We start from the raw sequence: 21,561 nt of genomic DNA, 5'->3' as shown, positions 1-21,561 counted from the left end.
TAACTATTCTAAATAATTTTATATTCTAAATAATTCTATAACTATTCTAAATTATTCTCTATTCTAAATTATTCTATAACTATTCTAAATTATTCTATAACTATTCTAAATTATTCTATAATTATTCTAAATAATTCTATAATTCTAAATAATTCTATAACTATTCTAAGTTATCCTATAACTATTTTAAATTATTGTATAACTATTCTGAATTATTCTATAACTATTCTAAATAATTCTATATTCTAAATTATTCTATAACTATTCTAAATTATTCTATATTCTAAGTGATTCTATAACTATTCTAATTTATTCTATAACTATTCTAAATAATTCTATAATTATTCTAAATAATTCTATAATTCTAAATAATTCTATAACTATTCTAAGTTATCCTATAACTATTCTAAATTATTGTATAACTATTCTGAATTATTCTATAACTATTCTGAATGAGAAGAATGAGAAACTGGTCAAACGTTAGTGTCAAGAAAATAATCCAATAAGTCGTAATAACGACTGTCAGCGGAAAAGAATAGTATAGCGGACGGAGACTCGAACCGTGACATGGTTGTATCAGCGGCCACCAGTCCCTGGTGGCTGTGTGGTGCCATGATGGACCTACTTCCTCACGTCCACCTCGGTTCGAGTCCTCGTCCATTTTTAAGGCATGTTAATGCATGGATATAAATGTGATAAAATTTTGGGTTGCTGTTATTATTATTAATATTTTTTATATTATAATTATTGGTATAATATTAGTTATTTAATATTATTGGAATAATATTGCTCTTTATAATATACTATTAGTCTTTATGCGGTAGATAGGCTTCAAACCTAATAAACCAGCTTGGTAATTCACTACATTCGCGTTCAGTAAACCCTAATGGGTACGCTTTTTTGAAGTCTAATTCTCTGTATTTCAAGATTATGTAGCGTCCACAGTAAACTAGCCGCTTCGGCGTCAATATCTAAATCTTAACTTCTAATTCTAATTCGTCTAACCCGTCAACATCTGTCTCTAAGATGTAAGAATCATTTGATTTTTGCACTTGCCATCAGTAGTTTTAAATCGTTTTTGGCTAATTCGCCGACGTTCTTTTTTTACAGATGTTGGGCGGTGGTAACTTTTCCACCTTGTTGACCCTGGCGGCACTGCAGGAGGGCAAAGGGAGCCACGGAGTGCCACTTCCCCCTACGCTGGACGCCCACAAAAGCCTCTCTACCACGCCCACTACCTCCACCTCCACCAGTGAGTACCCAGTAGGTGACCTGCAGTCCCCGGTCCGCTCCTCCGCGGTACTGACAACTTGACTGGTTAAAGAAACTGCTAGCTGCAATCTGGATGGTCATAGACCAGAACAGTGCGATTATCCGTCAGTCCTTGCGATGACTGTCCCGTGCGATTATCCGTCAGTCCTTGCGATGACTGTCCCATGCGATTATCCGTCAGTCCTTGCGATGACTGTCCCATGCGATTATCCGTCAGTCCTTGCGATGACTGTCCCATGCGATTATCCGTCAGTCCTTGCGATGACTGTCCCATGCGATTATCCGTCAGTCCTTGCGATGACTGTCCCATGCGATTATCCGTCAGTCCTTGCGATGACTGTCCCATGCGATTATCCGTCAGTCCTTGCGATGACTGTCCCATGCGATTATCCGTCAGTCCTTGCGATGACTGTCCCATGCGATTATCCGTCAGTCCTTGCGATGACTGTCCCATGCGATTATCCGTCAGTCCTTGCGATGACTGTCCCATGCGATTATCCGTCAGTCCTTGCGATGACTGTCCCATGCGATTATCCGTCAGTCCTTGCGATGACTGTCCCATGCTATTATCCGTCAGTCCTTGCGATGACTGTCCCATGCGATTATCCGTCAGTCCTTGCGATGACTGTCCCATGCGATTATCCGTCAGTCCTTGCGATAACTGTCCCATGCGATTATCCGTCAGTCCTTGCGGTGACTGTCCCATGCGATTATCCGTCAGTCCTTGCGGTGACTGTCCCATGCGATTATCCGTCAGTCCTTGCGATGACTGTCCCATGCGATTATCCGTCAGTCCTTGCGGTGACTGTCCCATGCGATTATCCGTCAGTCCTTGCGATGACTGTCCCATGCGATTATCCGTCAGTCCTTGCGATGACTGTCCCATGCGATTATCCGTCAGTCCTTGCGATGACTGTCCCATGCGATTATCCGTCAGTCCTTGCGATGACTGTCCCATGCGATTATCCGTCAGTCCTTGCGGTGACTGTCCAATGCGATTATCCGTCAGTCCTTGCGATGACTGTCCCATGCAATTATCCGCCAGTCCTTGCGATGACTGTCCCATGCGATTATCCGTCAGTCCTTGCGGTGACTGTCCCATGCGATTATCCGTCAGTCCTTGCGATGATTGTCCCATGCGATTATCCGTCAGTCCTTGCGATGACTGTCCCATGCGATTATCCGTCAGTCCTTGCGGTGACTGTCCCATGCGATTATCCGTCAGTCCTTGCGGTGACTGTCCCATGCGATTATCCGCCAGTCCTTGCGATGACTGTCCCATGCGATTATCCGCCAGTCCTTGCGATGACTGTCCCATGCGATTATCCGTCAGTCCTTGCGATGACTGTCCCATGCGATTATCCGCCAGTCCTTGCGATGACTGTCCCATGCGATTATCCGTCAGTCCTTGCGATGACTGTCCCATGCGATTATCCGTCAGTCCTTGCGATGACTGTCCCATGCGATTATCCGTCAGTCCTTGCGATGACTGTCCCATGCGATTATCCGTCAGTCCTTGCGGTGACTGTCCCATGGGATTATCCGTCAGTCCTTGCGGTGACTGTCCCATGCGATTATCCGTCAGTCCTTGCGGTGACTGTCCCATGCGATTATCCGTCAGTCCTTGCGGTGACTGTCCCATGCGATTATCCGTCAGTCCTTGCGATGACTGTCCCATGCGATTATCCGTCAGTCCTTGCGATGACTGTCCCACACTGACCTCAGGCAATATGCCATCTTATTTATAGCAACATTGTACGTTAAAACTGTTGCTGGGACACTGGTTTAGTTACCGTGGCATTTGTTAGGTGATATTGGCACTTGTTTGTTAAGCAGGTCGCTTCCCGGGTTACCAGGACACTTCCCTAGTTACAAGGGCATTTGCTGGGTTACCAAGGTATTTGTTGGATTATTATCGAGGTACATACTGGGTTATCAAGGCATTTGATTGCTGAAATCGTAAATGACCTGAGTATTGTTTCTGTCTGTCTGTCTGTGTCTGTTTCTCTCTCTCTCTCTCTCTCTCTCTCTCTCTCTCTCTCTCTCTCTCTCTCTCTCTCTCTCTCTCTCTCTCTCTCTCTCTCTCTCTCTCTCTCTCTCTCTCTCTCCACATGCCTTATATCCTATCTTGATATATTCTCTTATTCGATGTGTGGTCAAAATAAACTTTCGTTACTTTGTAATTTGATCTTGATCATATTCCTCGCCGTTATTTATTTTTAGTGACTGTACGCATTATATGCATCGTGAGCTGGAGGCTTTGGGTGCATGTAAGCGTTTTAATTTATCGACGGGGTGCTGGCCAGCGTCAGTTTTAGAGTGGCCCGACGTGCGTAGCTCTCTCTCTACCGTGTTGAGTTGAACTCTGAGGGGTTTGCCATCTTATGTTGCATCCGATGCTCCATGAACCTCTCAACCTGTGGGTCGAGCGTGGTTACACGTCGAATGTGACACTGTTGTATCGATGCAAGTCGTGGTGGGTACAGCCCGTGACTTAGTGTTGAGGTCGTAGACCATGGGTGGTACAGCCCGTGACTTAGTACTGTGAGGTCGTAGACCATGGGTGGTACAGCCCGTGACTTAGTACTGTGAGGTCGTAGACCATGAGTGGTACAGCCCGTGACTTAGTACTGTGAGGTCGTAGACCATGGGTGGTACAGCCCATGACTTAGTACTGTGAGGTCGTAGACCATGGGTGGTACAGCCCGTGACTTAGTACTGTGAGGTCGTAGACCATGAGTGGTACAGCCCGTGACTTAGTACTGTGAGGTCGTAGACCATGGGTGGTACAGCCCGTGACTTAGTACTGTGAGGTCGTAGACCATGGGTGGTACAGCCCGTGACTTAGTACTGTGAGGTCGTAGACCATGGGTGGTGTCAGCCCAGACTTAGGACTGTGAGGTCGTAGACCATGAGTGGTACAGCCCGTGACTTAGTACTGTGAGGTCGTAGACCATGAGTGGTACAGCCCGTGACTTAGTACTGTGAGGTCGTAGACCATGAGTGGTACAGCCCGTGACTTAGCACTGTGAGGACGTAGACCATGGCTAGTACAGCCTGTTAACAATGCTAAGAGAACGTAGACCATGGGTGGGTACAACCTACGTCTAATCAGATACCACATGGCCTTCGACCGTGCCTCGACTCACACTGTGTGTATGCTTCCCCCTCATACAAGGTGCCATAAAACCTCCCCAGACGCTGCCATAAACAGCAATACGGAAAATTTTATTCCCAGCACTTAGCATGGTGTTTGAAGGGGAGTTGGTTGGCAGTGTTTACCTGAAGATCTCCGGTGCTCACGAGAACACATCTCGGATCACAACAACTTTTATGTATCTCTCTGATGAAGTCTAATTAATTTACACCACTGTACTCTTTACAGAGATTAAATAGATAGCTTTAACGTAGAATTCTCTGGCTTGTGTACTGCCATACGGCCCACTTTCATATCTTTTTTTAGTGTTATAGTCTGCATTTTTACGACGAGCCGCTGACGCCCCATGCATAGAAACTCCTAATTTACTCCGGCTTACTCCAAGTTTTATTATAATGTACCGGCCTTTTGCATTTTTTCTCTCTCGAAATCTTAAGCGCTGCTTGTAGTCGACACGACTTAGGTAAGATTCTTCTTAGTATTCGTATGTATGTGTCTGAGTAGCGCTGCGCTGAGTATGATTCGTATCAGAAGCTGTGTTCCTGGGAGCATTTCCATTTATTTTTTTCTTTGGCCAGCCAAATTGCAGCATTCTGTCGTATCTACATAGATAGCACTATGCATGTTTTAATATAGAATATGTAGATTGGATCCTCCTGGAGGTGAAGGGTGTGTCTGTAGGTACAGGGTGTGACTTTAGGTGCAGGGTGTGACTGTAGGTGCAGGGTGTGACTTTAGGTGCAGGGTGTGACTTTAGGTGCAGGGTGTGACTGTAGGTGCAGGGTGTGACTTTAGGTGCAGGGTGTGACTTTAGGTGCAGGGTGTGACTTTAGGTGCAGGGTGTGACTGTAGGTGCAGGGTGTGACTGTAGGTGCAGGGTGTGACTGTAGGTGCAGTGTGACTGTAGGTGCAGGGTGTGTCTGTAGGTGCAGGGTGTGACTGTAGGTGCAGGGTGTGACTTTAGGTGCAGGGTGTGACTTTAGGTGCAGGGTGTGACTGTAGGTGCAGGGTGTGACTTTAGGTGCAGGGTGTGACTGTAGGTGCAGGGTGTGACTTTAGGTGCAGGGTGTGACTGTAGGTGCAGGGTGTGACTTTAGGTGCAGGGTGTGACTTTAGGTGCAGGGTGTGACTGTAGGTGCAGGGTGTGACTTTAGGTGCAGGGTGTGACTGTAGGTGCAGGGTGTGACTTTAGGTGCAGGGTGTGACTTTAGGTGCAGGGTGTGACTGTAGGTGCAGGGTGTGACTTTAGGTGCAGGGTGTGACTGTAGGTGCAGGGTGTGACTGTAGGTGCAGTGTGTGACGCTAGGTGCAGAGTGTAACGCTAGGTGCAGTGTATGAGGACCCATAGCCTCGGAGAAGCACATAAGAAGCCTTCTAGGAAGAACACACTAAGAGTTCTCCTAAATTCTGCACGTCCTACAGCTACCCCCTTCCCCTTTCCATCTATGTATTGTGAAATTTTCGCTATGCCTCAGCGGAGACCTTCCCCCGTATTTATTTTTGTATCAGGCATCATGGCTGAAATTATCAGGTTGCCTAAGAATGCACTCCTAATGTCTCTAACGTCATCCAAGAGTCTGTTTTGTGAGTGTGGGCGGAACACTCGCGTCATGCCTGTCTTAACCCTAATTAACATATGTAGTGGGAGCCATTTGCATCAAACCACCTCATATATTTGTCATCTGTTATGTGGTTTACCCTCCACATCGGTGCTGGAGATACGCCCGATATACCTTTGAGTTTCGAGAACTTGCTAATCCTCCCGGAGCACTCAAGAGATAGGTGCTGCATCCAGGCGCCTTTAGTTGAAAGTGTTTTAGTAAAATGTGGTTAAATCAGTTCATTATTGAGATGTGGGAAAGCAAAAGCAGATGAGGTAATCAGTCCCTCAGCCTGTACAGTAGACAGTAGAAGATAAGGTAATCAGTCCCTCAGCCTGTACAGTAGACAGTAGAATATAAGGTAATCAGTCCCTCAGCCTGTACAGTAGACAGTAGAAGATAAGGTATTCAGTCCTTCAGCCTTGCAGAACTATGCCCAGAAGACAGTAGTAAAGAAGGTAATCAGTCCCTCAGCTTGTACAGTAGATAGTAAAAGATGAGGTAATCAGTCCCTCAGCCTGGAAGCCGGTCTTCAGACTCACCTACATCATACGTTCATTAGTAAGTACTAACGAACGAGGTATTCATTCCGACAACTATGAACAACGTTCCTCGTTGTTTACAATTTACAAGTTCGATCAAGTTGAGATACTCGCAATAGTAACTTGCATTTCGTAGTGAACTTGACAACTTACTTCCCATCACCTGAGTGGCTAGCACTTCCCATCACCTGAGTGGCTAGCACTTCCCATCACCTGAGTGGCTAGCACTTCCCATCACCTGAGTGGCTAGCACTTCCCATCACCTGAGTGGCTAGCACTTCCCATCACCTGAGTGGCTAGCACTTCCCATCACCTGAGTGGCTAGCACTTCCCATCACCTGAGTGGCTAGCACTTCCCATCACCTGAGTGGCTAGCACTTCCCATCACCTGAGTGGCTAGCACTTCCCATCACCTGAGTGGCTAGCACTTCCCATCACCTGAGTGGCTAGCACTTCCCATCACCTGAGTGGCTAGCACTTCCCATCACCTGAGTGGCTAGCACTTCCCATCACCTGAGTGGCTAGCACTTCCCATCACCTGAGTGGCTAGCACTTCCCATCACCTGAGTGGCTAGCACTTCCCATCACCTGAGTGGCTAGCACTTCCCATCACCTGAGTGGCTAGCACTTCCCATCACCTGAGTGGCTAGCACTTCCCATCACCTGAGTGGCTAGCACTTCCCATCACCTGAGTGGCTAGCACTTCCCATCACCTGAGTGGCTAGCACTTCCCATCACCTGAGTGGCTAGCACTTCCCATCACCTGAGTGGCTAGCACTTCCCATCACCTGAGTGGCTAGCACTTCCCATCACCTGAGTGGCTAGCACTTCCCATCACCTGAGTGGCTAGCACTTCCCATCACCTGAGTGGCTAGCACTTCCCATCACCTGAGTGGCTAGCACTTCCCATCACCTGAGTGGCTAGCACTTCCCATCACCTGAGTGGCTAGCACTTCCCATCACCTGAGTGGCTAGCACTTCCCATCACCTGAGTGGCTATCTTCCTATAATGCTCGACAAAATAGGCAGAAAAAGTTGTTTTGTGATTGGTCAAATAATTTATGACTTGTGTTTATACTTCGATGTTTTATCGTCATATTTTTGGGGGGATTATTTATTGGTGTTGAGTTTTTGGTTTGTGAGTGTATTATTAAATGCTAATGTGAGTACATCTGTGCTGAGTACATCGTCTGTTAGTGTGGAATACATCGTCTCTGAGTGACTTCACTCTTACAACCTCCTGCTTCACAGTACTCGCTGGTAGGAGTACTTTCATCTACGCTCTTCACAGTACTCGCTGGTAGGAGTACTTTCATCTACGCTCTTCACAGTACTCGCTGGTAGGAGTACTTTCATCTACGCTCTTCACAGTACTCGCTGGTAGGAGTACTTTCATCTACGCTCTTCACAGTACTCGCTGGTAGGAGTACTTTCATCTACGCTCTTCACAGTACTCGCTGGTAGGAGTACTTTCATCTACGCTCTTCACAGTACTCGCTGGTAGAAGTACTTTTATCTGCGCTCTTCACAGTACTCGCTGGTAGGAGTACTTTCATCTACGCTCTTCACAGTACTCGCTGGTAGGAGTACTTTCATCTACGCTCTTCACAGTACTCGCTGGTAGAAGTACTTTTATCTGCGCTCTTCACAGTACTCGCTGGTAGGAGTACTTTCATCTACGCTCTTCACAGTACTCGCTGGTAGGAGTACTTTCATCTACGCTCTTCACAGTACTCGCTGGTAGAAGTACTTTTATCTGCGCTCTTCACAGTACTCGCTGGTAGGAGTACTTTCATCTACGCTCTTCACAGTACTCGCTGGTAGGAGTACTTTCATCTACGCTCTTCACAGTACTCGCTGGTAGAAGTACTTTTATCTGCGCTCTTCACAGTACTCGCTGGTAGGAGTACTTTCATCTACGTTCTTCACAGTACTCGCTGGTAGGAGTACTTTCATCTGCGCTCTTCACAGTACTCGCTGGTAGGAGTACTTCCATTTACTCTACAGCGTCATCGACACGATCACGGGGACTGACTTTGACTGACTGACTGACTCACTCACTCACTCACTCACTCACTCACTCACTCCTCAGTGATCTCAACAACACAGGATCCTTCACCCTTGGCAGCCTTTTTGTTTTACTTCTCTGTGTTTAGCCTTGATAATAATCCTGAGTGTTCCCTTGGCCCTCCCATCATCCTTCTCCTAGTCAGAGAAGCAACATCCTTCGCTATGGCTTACGGCACCAGCAACAGACATGTTTATAGACGTATTAATATTTTTATGTCTCTCTCTCTCTCTCTCTCTCTCTCTCTCTCTCTCTCTCTCTCTCTCTCTCTCTCTCTCTCTCTCTCTCTCTCTCTCTCTCTCTCTCTCTCTCTCTCTCGAGATCAACATCTGAGATCTTCAGCAGAGAGAGAGATCAAAATACGTATATAGACTAGATTGGAGTCCATGTCGAAATCCTGACTTGTGAATCTGCCAAACATTGTATGAATCTACCAAACACTGTGTGAATCTGCCAAACACTGTGTGAATCTACCAAACACTGTGTGAATCTGCCAAACACTGTGTGAATCTGCCAAACACTGTGTGAATTTGCCAAACACTGTGTGAATCTACCAAACATTGTGTGAATTTCTGGATTATCCTAAGCTGAATCTACTTATGTGGTCTTCAGTGGTCTGTCATGTTCGTGTGACCTGCGAATCTTTGTACAACTTTCCTCTGCTGTTTACGAGAGCATTTGTAAATTTCCTTGATAAAGTGACCCCTACATAGTGGCAAATTTTTGTGTTTTGTGTCGAAGAGAATGCAGAGAGAGGGGTCTTAACCCCCTTGAGAGGGGTCGCCGCCCCATGTTGGAGACAGTTTCTCCACAAATGCAGATGACCTTTCTAACCTTGACCCGCATTTTCTAGTTTAATACATGATAGTGCTTAATCTAGATAAAAGTATGTAGTTCTTTTCACTTGATAGCCTGGAAGCATTGGGGAGTGTAGGTACTTGGATGTCAGTAATCTTACACCTGCTGTCCTTGTTTATCTAGCAGCAAGTAGGTACCTGGGTGTTAGTCAGCTGGTGTGGGGTCACATCCTTGGGACAAAATTAACATTTTTCCCGAATTTCTCTGCATAACATGGAGCTATGATCTATATGGTTGTATCACGTACTTGTAGAAATAAATATTATTATTATTATTATTATTATTATTATTATTATTATTATTATTATTATTATTATTATTTGTGTGGCCTTCCAAATCCTTGGCTTTCTCATGTACTCCTGTGTACAATCACTGTGAACGAGGTGTAACACTATCCTGGCTGAGAGACCTTCCTGACGGCAGCTACGACGGCTGCTCTAACCACTATCCTATCTGGGCAGGATGAGTCGTTGCATCGGGCAGCGGGGCAGGATGAGTCGTGGCAGCAGGCTGTTGCATGGAACAAATGTCGGAGGGACGCGTTTGATTGAGGTTTCCTTGGCTGAGCTGAGTACACTGTGGCGACGCATGGATTCGCTTGATCGAGGCTGTATAATGTAGCCTTGGCTCTTTTTATCCTGGAGTGGACTGGCCAATACCCTTGCAGCCTAAATTAGCATTTGCAAGACTCTTGAGAACTAAAATTCGTAGTATCAACAACCCTCTTTGTTGCTAAGTCAAGATGATGATCATAAGGCGGCAGGAGTGGGCTACCCACGGGAGCCCTGGCATGTATAGGAAACCCACAGGGTGAGCCCAGAGGGTGAGTCCACAGGGTGAGCCCAGAGGGTGAGTCCACAGGGTGAGCCCACAGGGAGAGTCCACAGGGTGAGCCCACAGGGAGAGCTCATAGGGTAAGGGGGGACGAGCTGGGAAGAGATGGGAACAAGGGGGCAGCAGCCTAGAAGATAGAAACAGGTGAAGAGAAGGCCGGATGATGCATGGAGGAGGAGGAGAGAGAAGACAGTGGGCAGGACGAAGAGGACATTTTGGGCGGAGTTCTGAGGGAAGGGGAGGTAAGGGAGGGGAAGCCAAAGGAAAAAGGGGGCGGAGTAAACTCAGGGGGAGGAACAAGGGGGCAGACAGAGGGCCTCATCTCTCCCACTCCACGAATCATTAAGGTTAGGTTAGGTAAGGTTTGTCAGGAAACAGGACAAGTGTTTCCTGACGCGGGTCTTAGTCATATGATGACCCACAGCTGGAGCCTTTTTGGTTATCTGACGGAGGCCTTCCGCTGGCTTACCCCTCTACCCTTTTAGAAATTATGGTTATATGCATCTATAAGGGATGAGCCGCGTGCACACTGAACTGTCTCTCCAGAAATGCAAAACATATGTGAGAAAATATAAAACTGAGTAGTTTCCCCTAAGAGCGTGAAGAACTTGACTGTTTATTGTGGCAGCGTTTCGCTCTCCAGGAGCTTTGTCAAGCCGTTACTTAACTGCTTGATAGAGCTCCTGGAGAGCGAAACGTTGCCACAATGGAATTAGAACTTGCTGTGGACAAGAAACCTAAACAAGAGTATACCTCATATAGGAGGACGTTTCGCATGCAGGGGGAAGCGAAGGCAAAACCCACGTTTCGCCACTGAGGGCGAAACGTGGGTTAACGAAACGTTCTTTGATTCACCCGCCTTACTTCAATGTTCTTGCCTCCCTCAACTCCCTCCCTCCCTCTCCTTCCCTCACTCTCCTTCCCTCTCCCTCCCCCCTCTCCCTCCCCCCTCCCTCCCTCCATCCCCGCAAGACAATGGCGGCGTTGTTGCGCATTTTTCTGCGAGATGCGCAGAATCATCGCCGATCAAATATTTGGGCGCGGTGAGCAGAGCGGCGGATAGAGTCAGCGATCCAGCAGACGTCACACAGCAGACACTCTCTGCTGCTCCAGTAGACATCGCACAGCAGACACACACTGCTGCTCCGGTAGACATCGCACAGCAGACACTCTGCTGCTCCAGTAGACGTCGCACAGCAGACACACACACACTGCTGCTCCAGTAGACATCGCACAGCAGACATACACTGCTGCTCCGGTAGACATCGCACAGCAGACACACACTGCTGCTCCGGTAGACGTCACACAGCAGACACTCGGCTGCTCCAGTAGACGTCGCACAGCAGACACACACTGCTGCTCCAGCAGACGTCACACAGCAACAATAATCTTTATTTCTACAGGTGCATGATACAACTTATACAGACCATAACTGACATCAATGACTAACACCCAGGTACCTACTTACTTCTAGGTGAACAGGGACAGCATGTGTAAGGTTACAAATACCCAGGTACCTACTTGCTGCAGGGACAGCAGGTGTCTTAAGGAAATGCTTCCTAATATTTCCACCCATACTGGGGATCAACCCCGGGACCTGAGTGTGAGAGCTGAGTGCGCTACCAACCAAGCTACGAGACAAAAACAGTTAACATTTGTGAACAAAACGCCATTACAATGTACTAAGATAACACACACACACACACACACACACACACCTGTCATCATTTGATGGAAAAACGTGATAAGTTATTGCTAAGAAATCTTTCTCGAAATATTTAACATAAAACTACTACCAGCACGCCCCGTTTTACAGCACTTTACGTTTCGATTATACAGCGGTTGTCAGTTATACCCATTCTTCATTTACTCAGACCTCCTACGATAAATATATTCACTCGCTATAAGCTAAAAACGAGAATATTTTAAGGTTTGTAATGTGTGTACTGTATATGCATTTTTTTTTAGGCCTAGCTCTGTTGCTTATTTAATATATATGACGGTGTAAATATGCATTTGGAAGTTGGAAGCTTTACAGCAGTCGCCCGGAATCTAACTTGCTGTATAAGTGCTTGCTGTATAAGTGGGGCTCTACGGTAGCCTGGAATCTAACTTGCTGTATAAGTGGGGCTCTATGGTAGCCCGGAATCTAACTTGCTGTATAAGTGGGGCTCTACGGTAGCCCGGAATCTAACTTGCTGTATAAGTGGGGCTCTACGGTAGCCCGGAATCTAACTTGCTGTATAAGTGGGGCTCTACGGTAGCCCGGAATCTAACTTGCTGTATAAGTGGGGCTCTACGGTAGCCCGGAATCTAACTTGCTGTATAAGTGGGGCTCTACGGTAGCCCGGAATCTAACTTGCTGTATAAGTGGGGCTCTACGGTAGCCCGGAATCTAACTTGCTGTATAAGTGGGGCTCTACGGTAGCCCGGAATCTAACTTGCTGTATAAGTGGGGCTCTACGGTAGCCCGGAATCTAACTTGCTGTATAAGTGGGGCTCTACGGTAGCCCGGAATCTAACTTGCTGTATAAGTGGGGCCCCTCCTGTATACGTCTTAGTGAACGAAATTGTCTAACGCCAGAAATGCTGACTCTAGGACAATATTCGAAACATTCCAGGACCAAAACTTAGTGACCCAAAAGAAGCTCGTGATGACCTTTCGGTCCAACTTTGGAACATTAACTAGTTACACTAACGCACGAAGGTGTTCGTTGGCAATTTCGTGTACACACTTAGAAAATAATATCTCAGGATTATCAGCGAAAGAAATCCGTGTTTTTTTTCCTTTATTCATTTATTTAGCCGGTTCTTAATCCGTGGGTACAAGGGTTAAGGGTATGGGTATTTGCCTGGGTCTGGGAAGAATCCGGGTATGCTACGTCGAGGTTAAATGCAGCATTTGGAGGATAAATAACGAAGACAAGCTGAGATAAGAGCTTATATCGGGACAACGTTTCGCCCTATGTAGAGCTTTATCAAGTCTTGCTAGCGATCTACGCAGAGCGAAACGTTTTGATCATCGCTGGTTCTCAGTAATAATTACTATGTTTTCTTCACTATCACTAACCTGTGTTGTCATCATCTTCATAACACGACCACAGTACCCTGGGGGTCACCACACCACAGTACCCTGGGGGTCACCACACCACAGTACCCTGGGGGTCACCACACCACAGTACCCTGGGGGTCACCACACCACAGTACCCTGGGGGTCACCACACCACAGTACCCTGGGGGTCACCACACCACAGTACCATGGGGGTCACCACACCACAGTACCATGGGGGTCACCACACCACAGTACCATGGGGGTCACCACACCACAGTACCATGGGGGTCACCACACCACAGTACCATGGGGGTCACCACACCACAGTACCATGGGGGTCACCACACCACAGTACCATGGGGGTCACCACAACACCGTACCCTGGGGAGTCACCACACCACCATACCCTGGGGGGTCACCACACCACAGTACCATGGGGGTCACCACACCACAGTACCATGGGGGTCACCACACCACAGTACAATGGGGATCACCACACCGCAGTACCATGGGGGGTCACCACACCACCGTACCCTGGGGGGTCACCACACCGCCGTACCCTGGGGGGTCACCACACCACAGTACCATGGGGGTCACCACACAGCACCGTGGGGGTCACCACACCACAGTACCATGGAGGTCACCACACCACAGCACCATGAGGGTCACCACAGCACCATGGGGCTCACCACACCACAGTATCATGGGGGTCACCACACAGTACCATGGGGGTCACCACACCACAGTACCATGGGGGTCACCACACCACAGTACCATGGGGGTCACCACACCACCGTACCCTGGGGGTCACCACAGCACCCTGTGGTACCCTAGGCGGCGCTAATACCCAGCCATCAACTCATTAGCGACCTCGACATGCACTCTGCATCGCCTGGCCTCCACTCTTTGTTTTCACACTCTGCCTTACGACACTAGAACTTGCTGAGCTCATCAGAGGCCGTCAGCGTCCTTCCAGCAGCGTCCTCCTCGCAGCTAGGACGTCTACCTAGATCCTCAACCTCCGGGGCATTTTAATACGTCCTGCAAGACGTTTTAGGACGTGCATCTAAGTCTTCAGCAGTTACAGAGACGTCCAACTGCGTCCTACGTCCTTCGTTCAACTCATACCACACACTCGTCATTCATCCCACTCACTCGTCATTCATTCTACTCGTCGTTCATGTCACTCGACATTCACACCGCACACTTGTTATTTGTACCACACACTCGTCATTCATACCAGACACAGGATATCCTTCATGTAATTTCTAGTAGCAGCCTATATGGTATGTTATGGTTTCTCTACTGGAGAAAGTAAGATACCAGACACCATTGAGAAAGTACCACAAATTTGTTTGTAACAATAACTTCAGTATGTAAACAATACATACCCACATGTATTCCAGTTCCAGACCTTTTCTTAAGGCCTATTGCGATGATGTAGATATGGAGTCGCAGTTAATGGTCCTATGGCTGGAAGTCTGTGAACCTGGCCCTTTGGCTGGAACCATACGATTCAAGCCCCGTGGCTGGAAACTGGTGATTCTGTCGTCCTTGTGGCTGGAACCATGCGATTCAAGCCCTGTGGCTGGAAGCTGGTGATTCTGTCGTCCCTGTGTCTGGAAGCCGGTGATTCTGTCGTTCCTGTGGCTGGAACCATGCGATTCAAGCTCTGTGGCTGAAAACTAGTGATTCTGATGTCCCTGTAACTGGAACACAAATTTTTGCTAACGACACCGTGTCTCTTACCAAGATCTTTCAAACGCCATCTGCCTCCCGATCTGACCACCTGCTGCTCAGCTACACCGCCCCAGAATCACTTAAAAATGCTAAACGCCGCGCACACGTAATCTTCACTTTCCTTGCAAGAGCCTCAACACGTGGCAAAGTGTAGCATCATGCAGTGGTCATTAATTGTGGTCTTAAAGACAAGGGCAAAGGCCGGAACGCAGCGTGGGGAAGGAGGGAAGAGTAACCAGAGGCAATACGATCTAATTGGATGGAAGTCTGGAGTATATACATCGAGAGATAGCTGTGTATATACATCGATATAATATATATATATATATATATATATATATATATATATATATATATATATATATATATATATATATATATATATATATATTATCGTCTCTCTTTTACAGTGCTCTCTATACATGTTTTTTCTGTATATATATAAACCATGAGATGTACATCTGTGTATATATGTTGGAAGATGTATATCAGTGCATATATACACCGATGGGCGTATATTAATGCATATACACTTAGCTTTTACTGTAATTCTGTTTTAGGAATTAAAATAACATTAATGTTAGTGGACAGGTGATATAGAGGCCTAATGACCCACGTGCAGGCAATAGCCTTCAAAACTCTTTTAATAAATTTAACTATTGACCCTGGTCGGTCCCCAGACAACCTAGCGCCTTAGTATATCTTCCCTGCCTATCTAGTGTCCCATCTCTTGCAGTTTCATCGGCCACAATCGAAACTTAGTGAAACGTTTTAAGGCTGGTAGACCCGCGGAGGGCCTGCTGAGGGCGGCGTGACGAGGCGAATATCTTCAGCTTTTTATCTCTCTGGCTGTCGTTGGCTGAAAGTGAGTCCCCCTCCCTCCTTCCAGTGGTCCAGAGCAGCCCGCAGCCACGCCCACCAGCCCATCTGGGGGCTATTAATGCTTCAGCCCCACGTCCACTCCCACCTCCCGACTTTAGGCTCTTGTGAATGCTCCTCTGCTTGGTTATTCTGGACTCGAGTCGCTCTGTTTTTAACATTTAAATGATTAATTGCTTATTATACTCTCGTCCTTATGACCCTTAAGAATTTAGCGCTTAGTCTCGATTCTAACAATAAGTCTCACTAGGAACTAACACAGCTTCATAAACAACTATCAATACCTCAACAAGCATCTTCTACCATCTCGCCAATAATTCCACCTCGCAAACAACACCGCCTCACCAACTGTCCAATTCCCTTTATCAGCGCCAAATCAACCTTCGTTAGCGCCAGCCACGCCCCTCACCCGTCAACACCATTGCCATACCACTAACTGTAGACAGCAGCGAGAACCACCGTTGTCAAACGACCTAGGTACCTAGCTATAAACGACCTTGGTACCTAACCACAAACTGCCTAGGTATCTAGCTACAAAAGGTCAAGGTACCTAGCTACAAATGACCATGTACCTAGCAGAATATGGTCGCAAACTCGGTCTCAAATCAATTTGTCATGAAAATTAATCCCGGGTAGGCTTCGCTGCCCTCTACCCAGCCTACAAGAATTATGATGGTTTTTCGCTGTTTACGACTTCACATGTAACCTATTCACGGATTTTTTTTTTTAATTTCCCCACGATATGTCTTTGCGTCCGTGTTTTCCGTTTTTCTCCAGGAATTTTCTGTGTCCAGGAATAACTTGAGCGTTTAAACCTCATTTTCTGGGAATTATTAATGCGATCACAGCGTTAAATATTAAACCAGAAAGCTCTCTGAAGCATTCAGAGAGGTTTAATGTAGAATAATAAAACATTCTTGTCCAGAAATGTGTGTTAATGTGAAGTTAGTGTCGGAACATTAGTCTCCATGGCTGCCATCTCTGCTACAATTCTTAAGTAAATTCTTGCTCGGACATTCATAACTTGTGTACCGTTTGTCATTAACCTGCCCCTGTGCACAATTAATTCTTGCGCCACCAGTGAGGCGCGTGCACATTTCAACATTTCCAGGTGCCCCTCAACCAGAGCGTTGTCGGATGTTTTACGGACGATGTTTCGCTTGTTTATGGGAACGAGACTCGTATATACACTCAGGACATCACTGAAGGAGACGTTTGGCTGCAAGTGTCAATACAGATCATCAATGTCTTCTTCCCACAATCCGTCGACTTAAACATACTACAAGTGCTTGTAATATTTACTTGTTTGTGGATAAAATTACATGCTGCTGGGTCCTAGTTTCCTAGAAGGAAAGAGAAATCATCTAGGTAAGCCCCGGACGTGGTCATGGCATGGATAAGCGCCACGGACCTTTGGAATATTTCTCTGGGTCCTCCACAATTTTCTTTCTGCTCTTGATATTAGACATTGTGTTGTAGGCTTGTACATCCTACCCTCATGTGCAGGAACTAACAAGTTAATGAAATCTCTGATGGACGAAATTTCTCAATCAAATGCCACGTATTGTGTCTGATTAACATACTCGTTGGTAGATAACATTGATATGCGTAGAAAAATGCGGAAATGTTAGTGTGTAGAGGAAGCTAGCTGGAAAAAAACACTAGCTCGTTGCGAGCAGCATTGACGGAGGAGACTGGCTACACTTAGATGGTAAGGTACAAATGTTGGGTTTAATCGCCGGGTGAAGGTGTCACAGAGGATGGAGATGAACAAAAGACTGTTTGTGAGCGTTTTAACAAACCACGGAAGGAGGTGGTGGTGGTGGCTGCGACGCTGTGCCAAATTGTTGCTATATTTCACGCTAGACGGCACCCCCAGTCCCCTGGCGCCGTCCCCGGCAGGAGGAAGGGCGTGTTTTCCTCACTTTCTCCACTAATTACCCTCTTTTATCAGTCATTTAGTGACGCACAATCCCAAGATGACTTAAGGTAGGGCCTCGCCCACACACACACACTCCCCACTCTTCTTTTCTGGAAATAGGAAAGCTAACAATACCAGGGAACAAAGAACGCTGAGGCGGTGACGCCCACACACCACCCTCCGTTCAGCCTATTTGTGTGTGGTGGTGGACCGCCCTGCGCACAAAGGACAATCGTAGTGTCCTTAGCTGTGACACACCTGTGATTACTTTCGAGGTTTCTTCTTACCCCTGGAAGCCCGGCCTGAGGCCAGGCTTGCCCGCTGACTGATTAACATGTTTCTGAGTCCAGTACAGCTAGCCAGGGGTCACTGTTGGTGTGACCCACCTTGGGCTACTCCGCTTGAAACTAATGGCACCAGAAGCTTCAGAGGCCCTAATCCCGGAGGAGCACCAGAAGCTTCAGAGGCCCTAATCCCGGAGGAGCCCCAGAAGCTTCAGAGCCCCTAATCCCGGAGGAGCACCAGAAGCTTCAGAGCCCCTAATCCCGGAGGAACCCCAGAAGCTTCAGAGCCCCTAATCCCGGAGGAGCCCCAGAAGCTTCAGAGCCCCTAATCCCGGAGGAGCACCAGAAGCAATTTTAATCCACATTTCTTAAACATTTCAGTTCTGCTGTATGAGAAGGGGCCCTCATAACAGTTTAAGCCTCAGGGCCCCTAAAATGTAGGTCCGCCACTCTGTACATGTGACGTTAAAGACTAGTGAGTTTTCCGGAAAAATAAACTAACAACCAGTCTATTGTTGTCAGCGGCTTGCATATTTGCACAGCCATAACAATCTAGCTTTTTGAAAAAAAAGTTTAGTTTCCTACTAAAAACTTTTTTACTTTGGATCACGTGGCTGGGTTGGTAGAGCACTCTGCTCACACACTGAGGTCCGTGGTTCGATCCCCGGTACGGGTGGAAACATTAGGACACGTTTCCTTAAGACACCTGTTGTCCCTCTTCACTTAAGAAAGTAGGTACCTGGGTGTTAGTGGATTGGTGTGGGTCGCATCCTGGGACAAAACCTAATTTGCGGGAAATGCTCTGCATAACAAGGGGCTTTCTAGATAGTAGTATGTCACTGACGTCAGCTATGGTCTGTACCTGGTTACCTGGAGGTTATTCCGGGGATCAACGCCCCCGCGGCCCGGTCCATGACCAGGCCTCCCGGTGGATCAGGGCCTGATCAACCAGGCTGTTACTGCTGGTCGCACGCAGTCCAACGTACGAGCCACAGCCCGGCTGATCCGGCACTGACTTTAGTTATCTGTCCAGCTCTCTTGAAGGCAGCCAGGGGTTTATTGATAATTCCTCTAATGCTTGATGGGAGGCTGTTGAACAGTCTTGGGCCCCGGACACTTATGATGTTTTCCCTTAGTGTACCAATGGCGCCCCTACTTTTTATTGGCGGCATTTTGCATCGCCTGCCCAGTCTTTTACTTTCGTAGGGAGTGATTTCTGTGTGCAGATTTGGGACCATTCCTTCCAAGATTTTCCAAGTGTAGATTATGATATATCTCTCCCTCCTGCGTTCCAACGAGTACAAGTCAAGTGCTTCCAAGCGTTCCCAGTAGTTAAGGTGCTTGACAGAACTTATACGTGCAGTAAAGGATCTCTGTACACTCTCTAGATCTGCGATTTCACCTGCGTTGAATGGAGATGTTAATGTACAGCAGTATTCCAGCCTAGAGAGAACAAGTGATTTGAAAAGGATCATCATTGGCTTGGCATCTCTCGTTTTGAACGTTCTCATTATCCTATCACTTTCTTTGCACTTGTGATCGTGGAACTGTTGTGATCCTTGAAAGTGAGATATCTTGTATTATGTACCTGTAGAAATAAAGATTATTATTATTATTATTATTATTATTATTATTATTATTATTATTATTATTATTATTATTAACAACTGTGTCTAGAGCACTCTTATTAATCACCGGTTCGGTTTGAAACCTCCTCGTACTGGCCAGCGAGTTCTAGGTCTCTCTTGCCATGGGTTCGATACCCACCCGTTCTGTGATAAGTTTCCAAACATAATATTGCAATTTAACTAGTCAGTTTAGATAATGTTCGGTCAGTATGTACATTGACTGAATATTATCAGATATATCTCAGTTCCAGAGACGTACGCAGTAGTTATAAGACGCTTAATTGACTCTACGAGAGCAATAAACAATTTCTGGACAGTTTCCGGCATCGCTGCTGCACAAGCTGTGCCTGAGACACAGACCTCTGTTCAACACAATCTTCGTCTGCCCACTTTCTCATGCCAAAGACCTGTGTGTCTACCATGGTACATACCCAGAGGACCTGTCTTTACTACCTGTTCCCACGCAAAGAAATAGTCTACTAGTTTTCCCTTCCTAAGTACCTGCTACTACCTAGTTTCCCTTCCTAAGTACCTGTTTCAACGTAATTTCCCTTCCTAAGTACCTGCTACTACCTAGTTTCCCTTCCTAAGTACCTGTTTCAACGTAATTTCCCTTCCTAAGTACATGCTACTACCTAGTTTCCCTTCGTATGTACCTGCTACTTCTTAGTTTCCCTTCCTAGGTACCTGCTACTACCTAGTTTCCCTTCATAGGTACCTGCTACTACCTAGTTTCCCTTCCTAGGTACCTGCTACTACCTAGTTTCCCTTCCTAGGTACCTGTTACTACCTAGTTTCCCTTCCTAGGTACCTGCTACTACCTAGTTTCCCTTCCTAGGTACCTGCTATTACCTAGTTTCCCTTCCTAAGTACTTGCCTCTGCCAACTTCCTCGCGCGAACCAGACCAATGACCGCCAGGGGGACGTGACGTCACGGGGGCCTGAGCTCTTCATTGGCCGCTGGAGGACCAATGGCGCCATTCTCCTGCAGTTACACGCTCATTTTGGCGCGCTTTATCAAGATTTTCCGCCAATCACCGCGCGCCTTGGTGGAATATACGAAGACAGTGAGGCGGCCTTTTTTTCCGAGGCTTGTGGCAGCGGGAGTCACGTAAGGCCCAACAACAATGTGGGGGGGGGGAAAGGCTTGACTGAAGAAGGTTTGACTAAAAGGCTTGACTGTGAAAGGCTTGATTATAAAAGGTTTTACTGTGAAAGGCTTGACTGTAAAAATACTTGGCTATAAAAGGCTTGACTGCAAAAGGCCTGACCGAGCAGCCATAAGTTCACCGCTGCACCGCCCGACGCTCACCATTTAGACTAATTGCCCAGACGTGCGTGTTCCAGCGTCAAAAGAAAAAAGGCTAATCTATAATTAAAAAAAATAAACAACAGCTTTCAATGTTTATATAGAATGAAATAATGAAAAAAAATGAAAGAAAAGGGAGCTCTATTGCGCTCACGAAGCTCCATTATCCGTATTCGAGGAATTATCTCTCTTTATCCTGGGAATTATCTATCACTCTTATCCTAGAAATTATCTATCCTTATCCTGTAATATCCTAGGAATTATCCATCCTTATCCTATAATATCCTAGGAATTATCTATCGTCCTTATGCTAGGAATTATCTATTTTTACTCTGGGAATTATCCATTATCCTTATCCTAAGAATTATCTATCCTTATCCTATAATATCCTAGGAATTATCCATCCTTATCCTAAC

General features: G+C 46.6%; 1 protein-coding gene across 11 annotated transcripts in view; it reads left to right on the top strand.

Moving 5' to 3' along the window:
• LOC128698209 (zinc finger protein castor homolog 1) overlaps positions 1 to 21,561 on the top strand; it is a 522,290-nt gene that overhangs the window by 432,091 nt on the left and 68,638 nt on the right. For all 11 annotated transcript variants that reach the window (XM_070098617.1, XM_070098621.1, XM_070098618.1 and 8 more), the window contains one exon: positions 1,111 to 1,252. In XM_070098617.1, the coding sequence (XP_069954718.1) occupies positions 1,111 to 1,252 (142 nt within the window). The remainder of the gene's footprint in view (positions 1 to 1,110; positions 1,253 to 21,561) is intronic.

This window comes from Cherax quadricarinatus, chromosome 63 (genome assembly GCF_038502225.1).
Source record: "Cherax quadricarinatus isolate ZL_2023a chromosome 63, ASM3850222v1, whole genome shotgun sequence".
Taxonomy (NCBI): domain Eukaryota; kingdom Metazoa; phylum Arthropoda; class Malacostraca; order Decapoda; family Parastacidae; genus Cherax; species Cherax quadricarinatus.
This window is presented reverse-complemented; position numbering and strand designations above follow the sequence as displayed.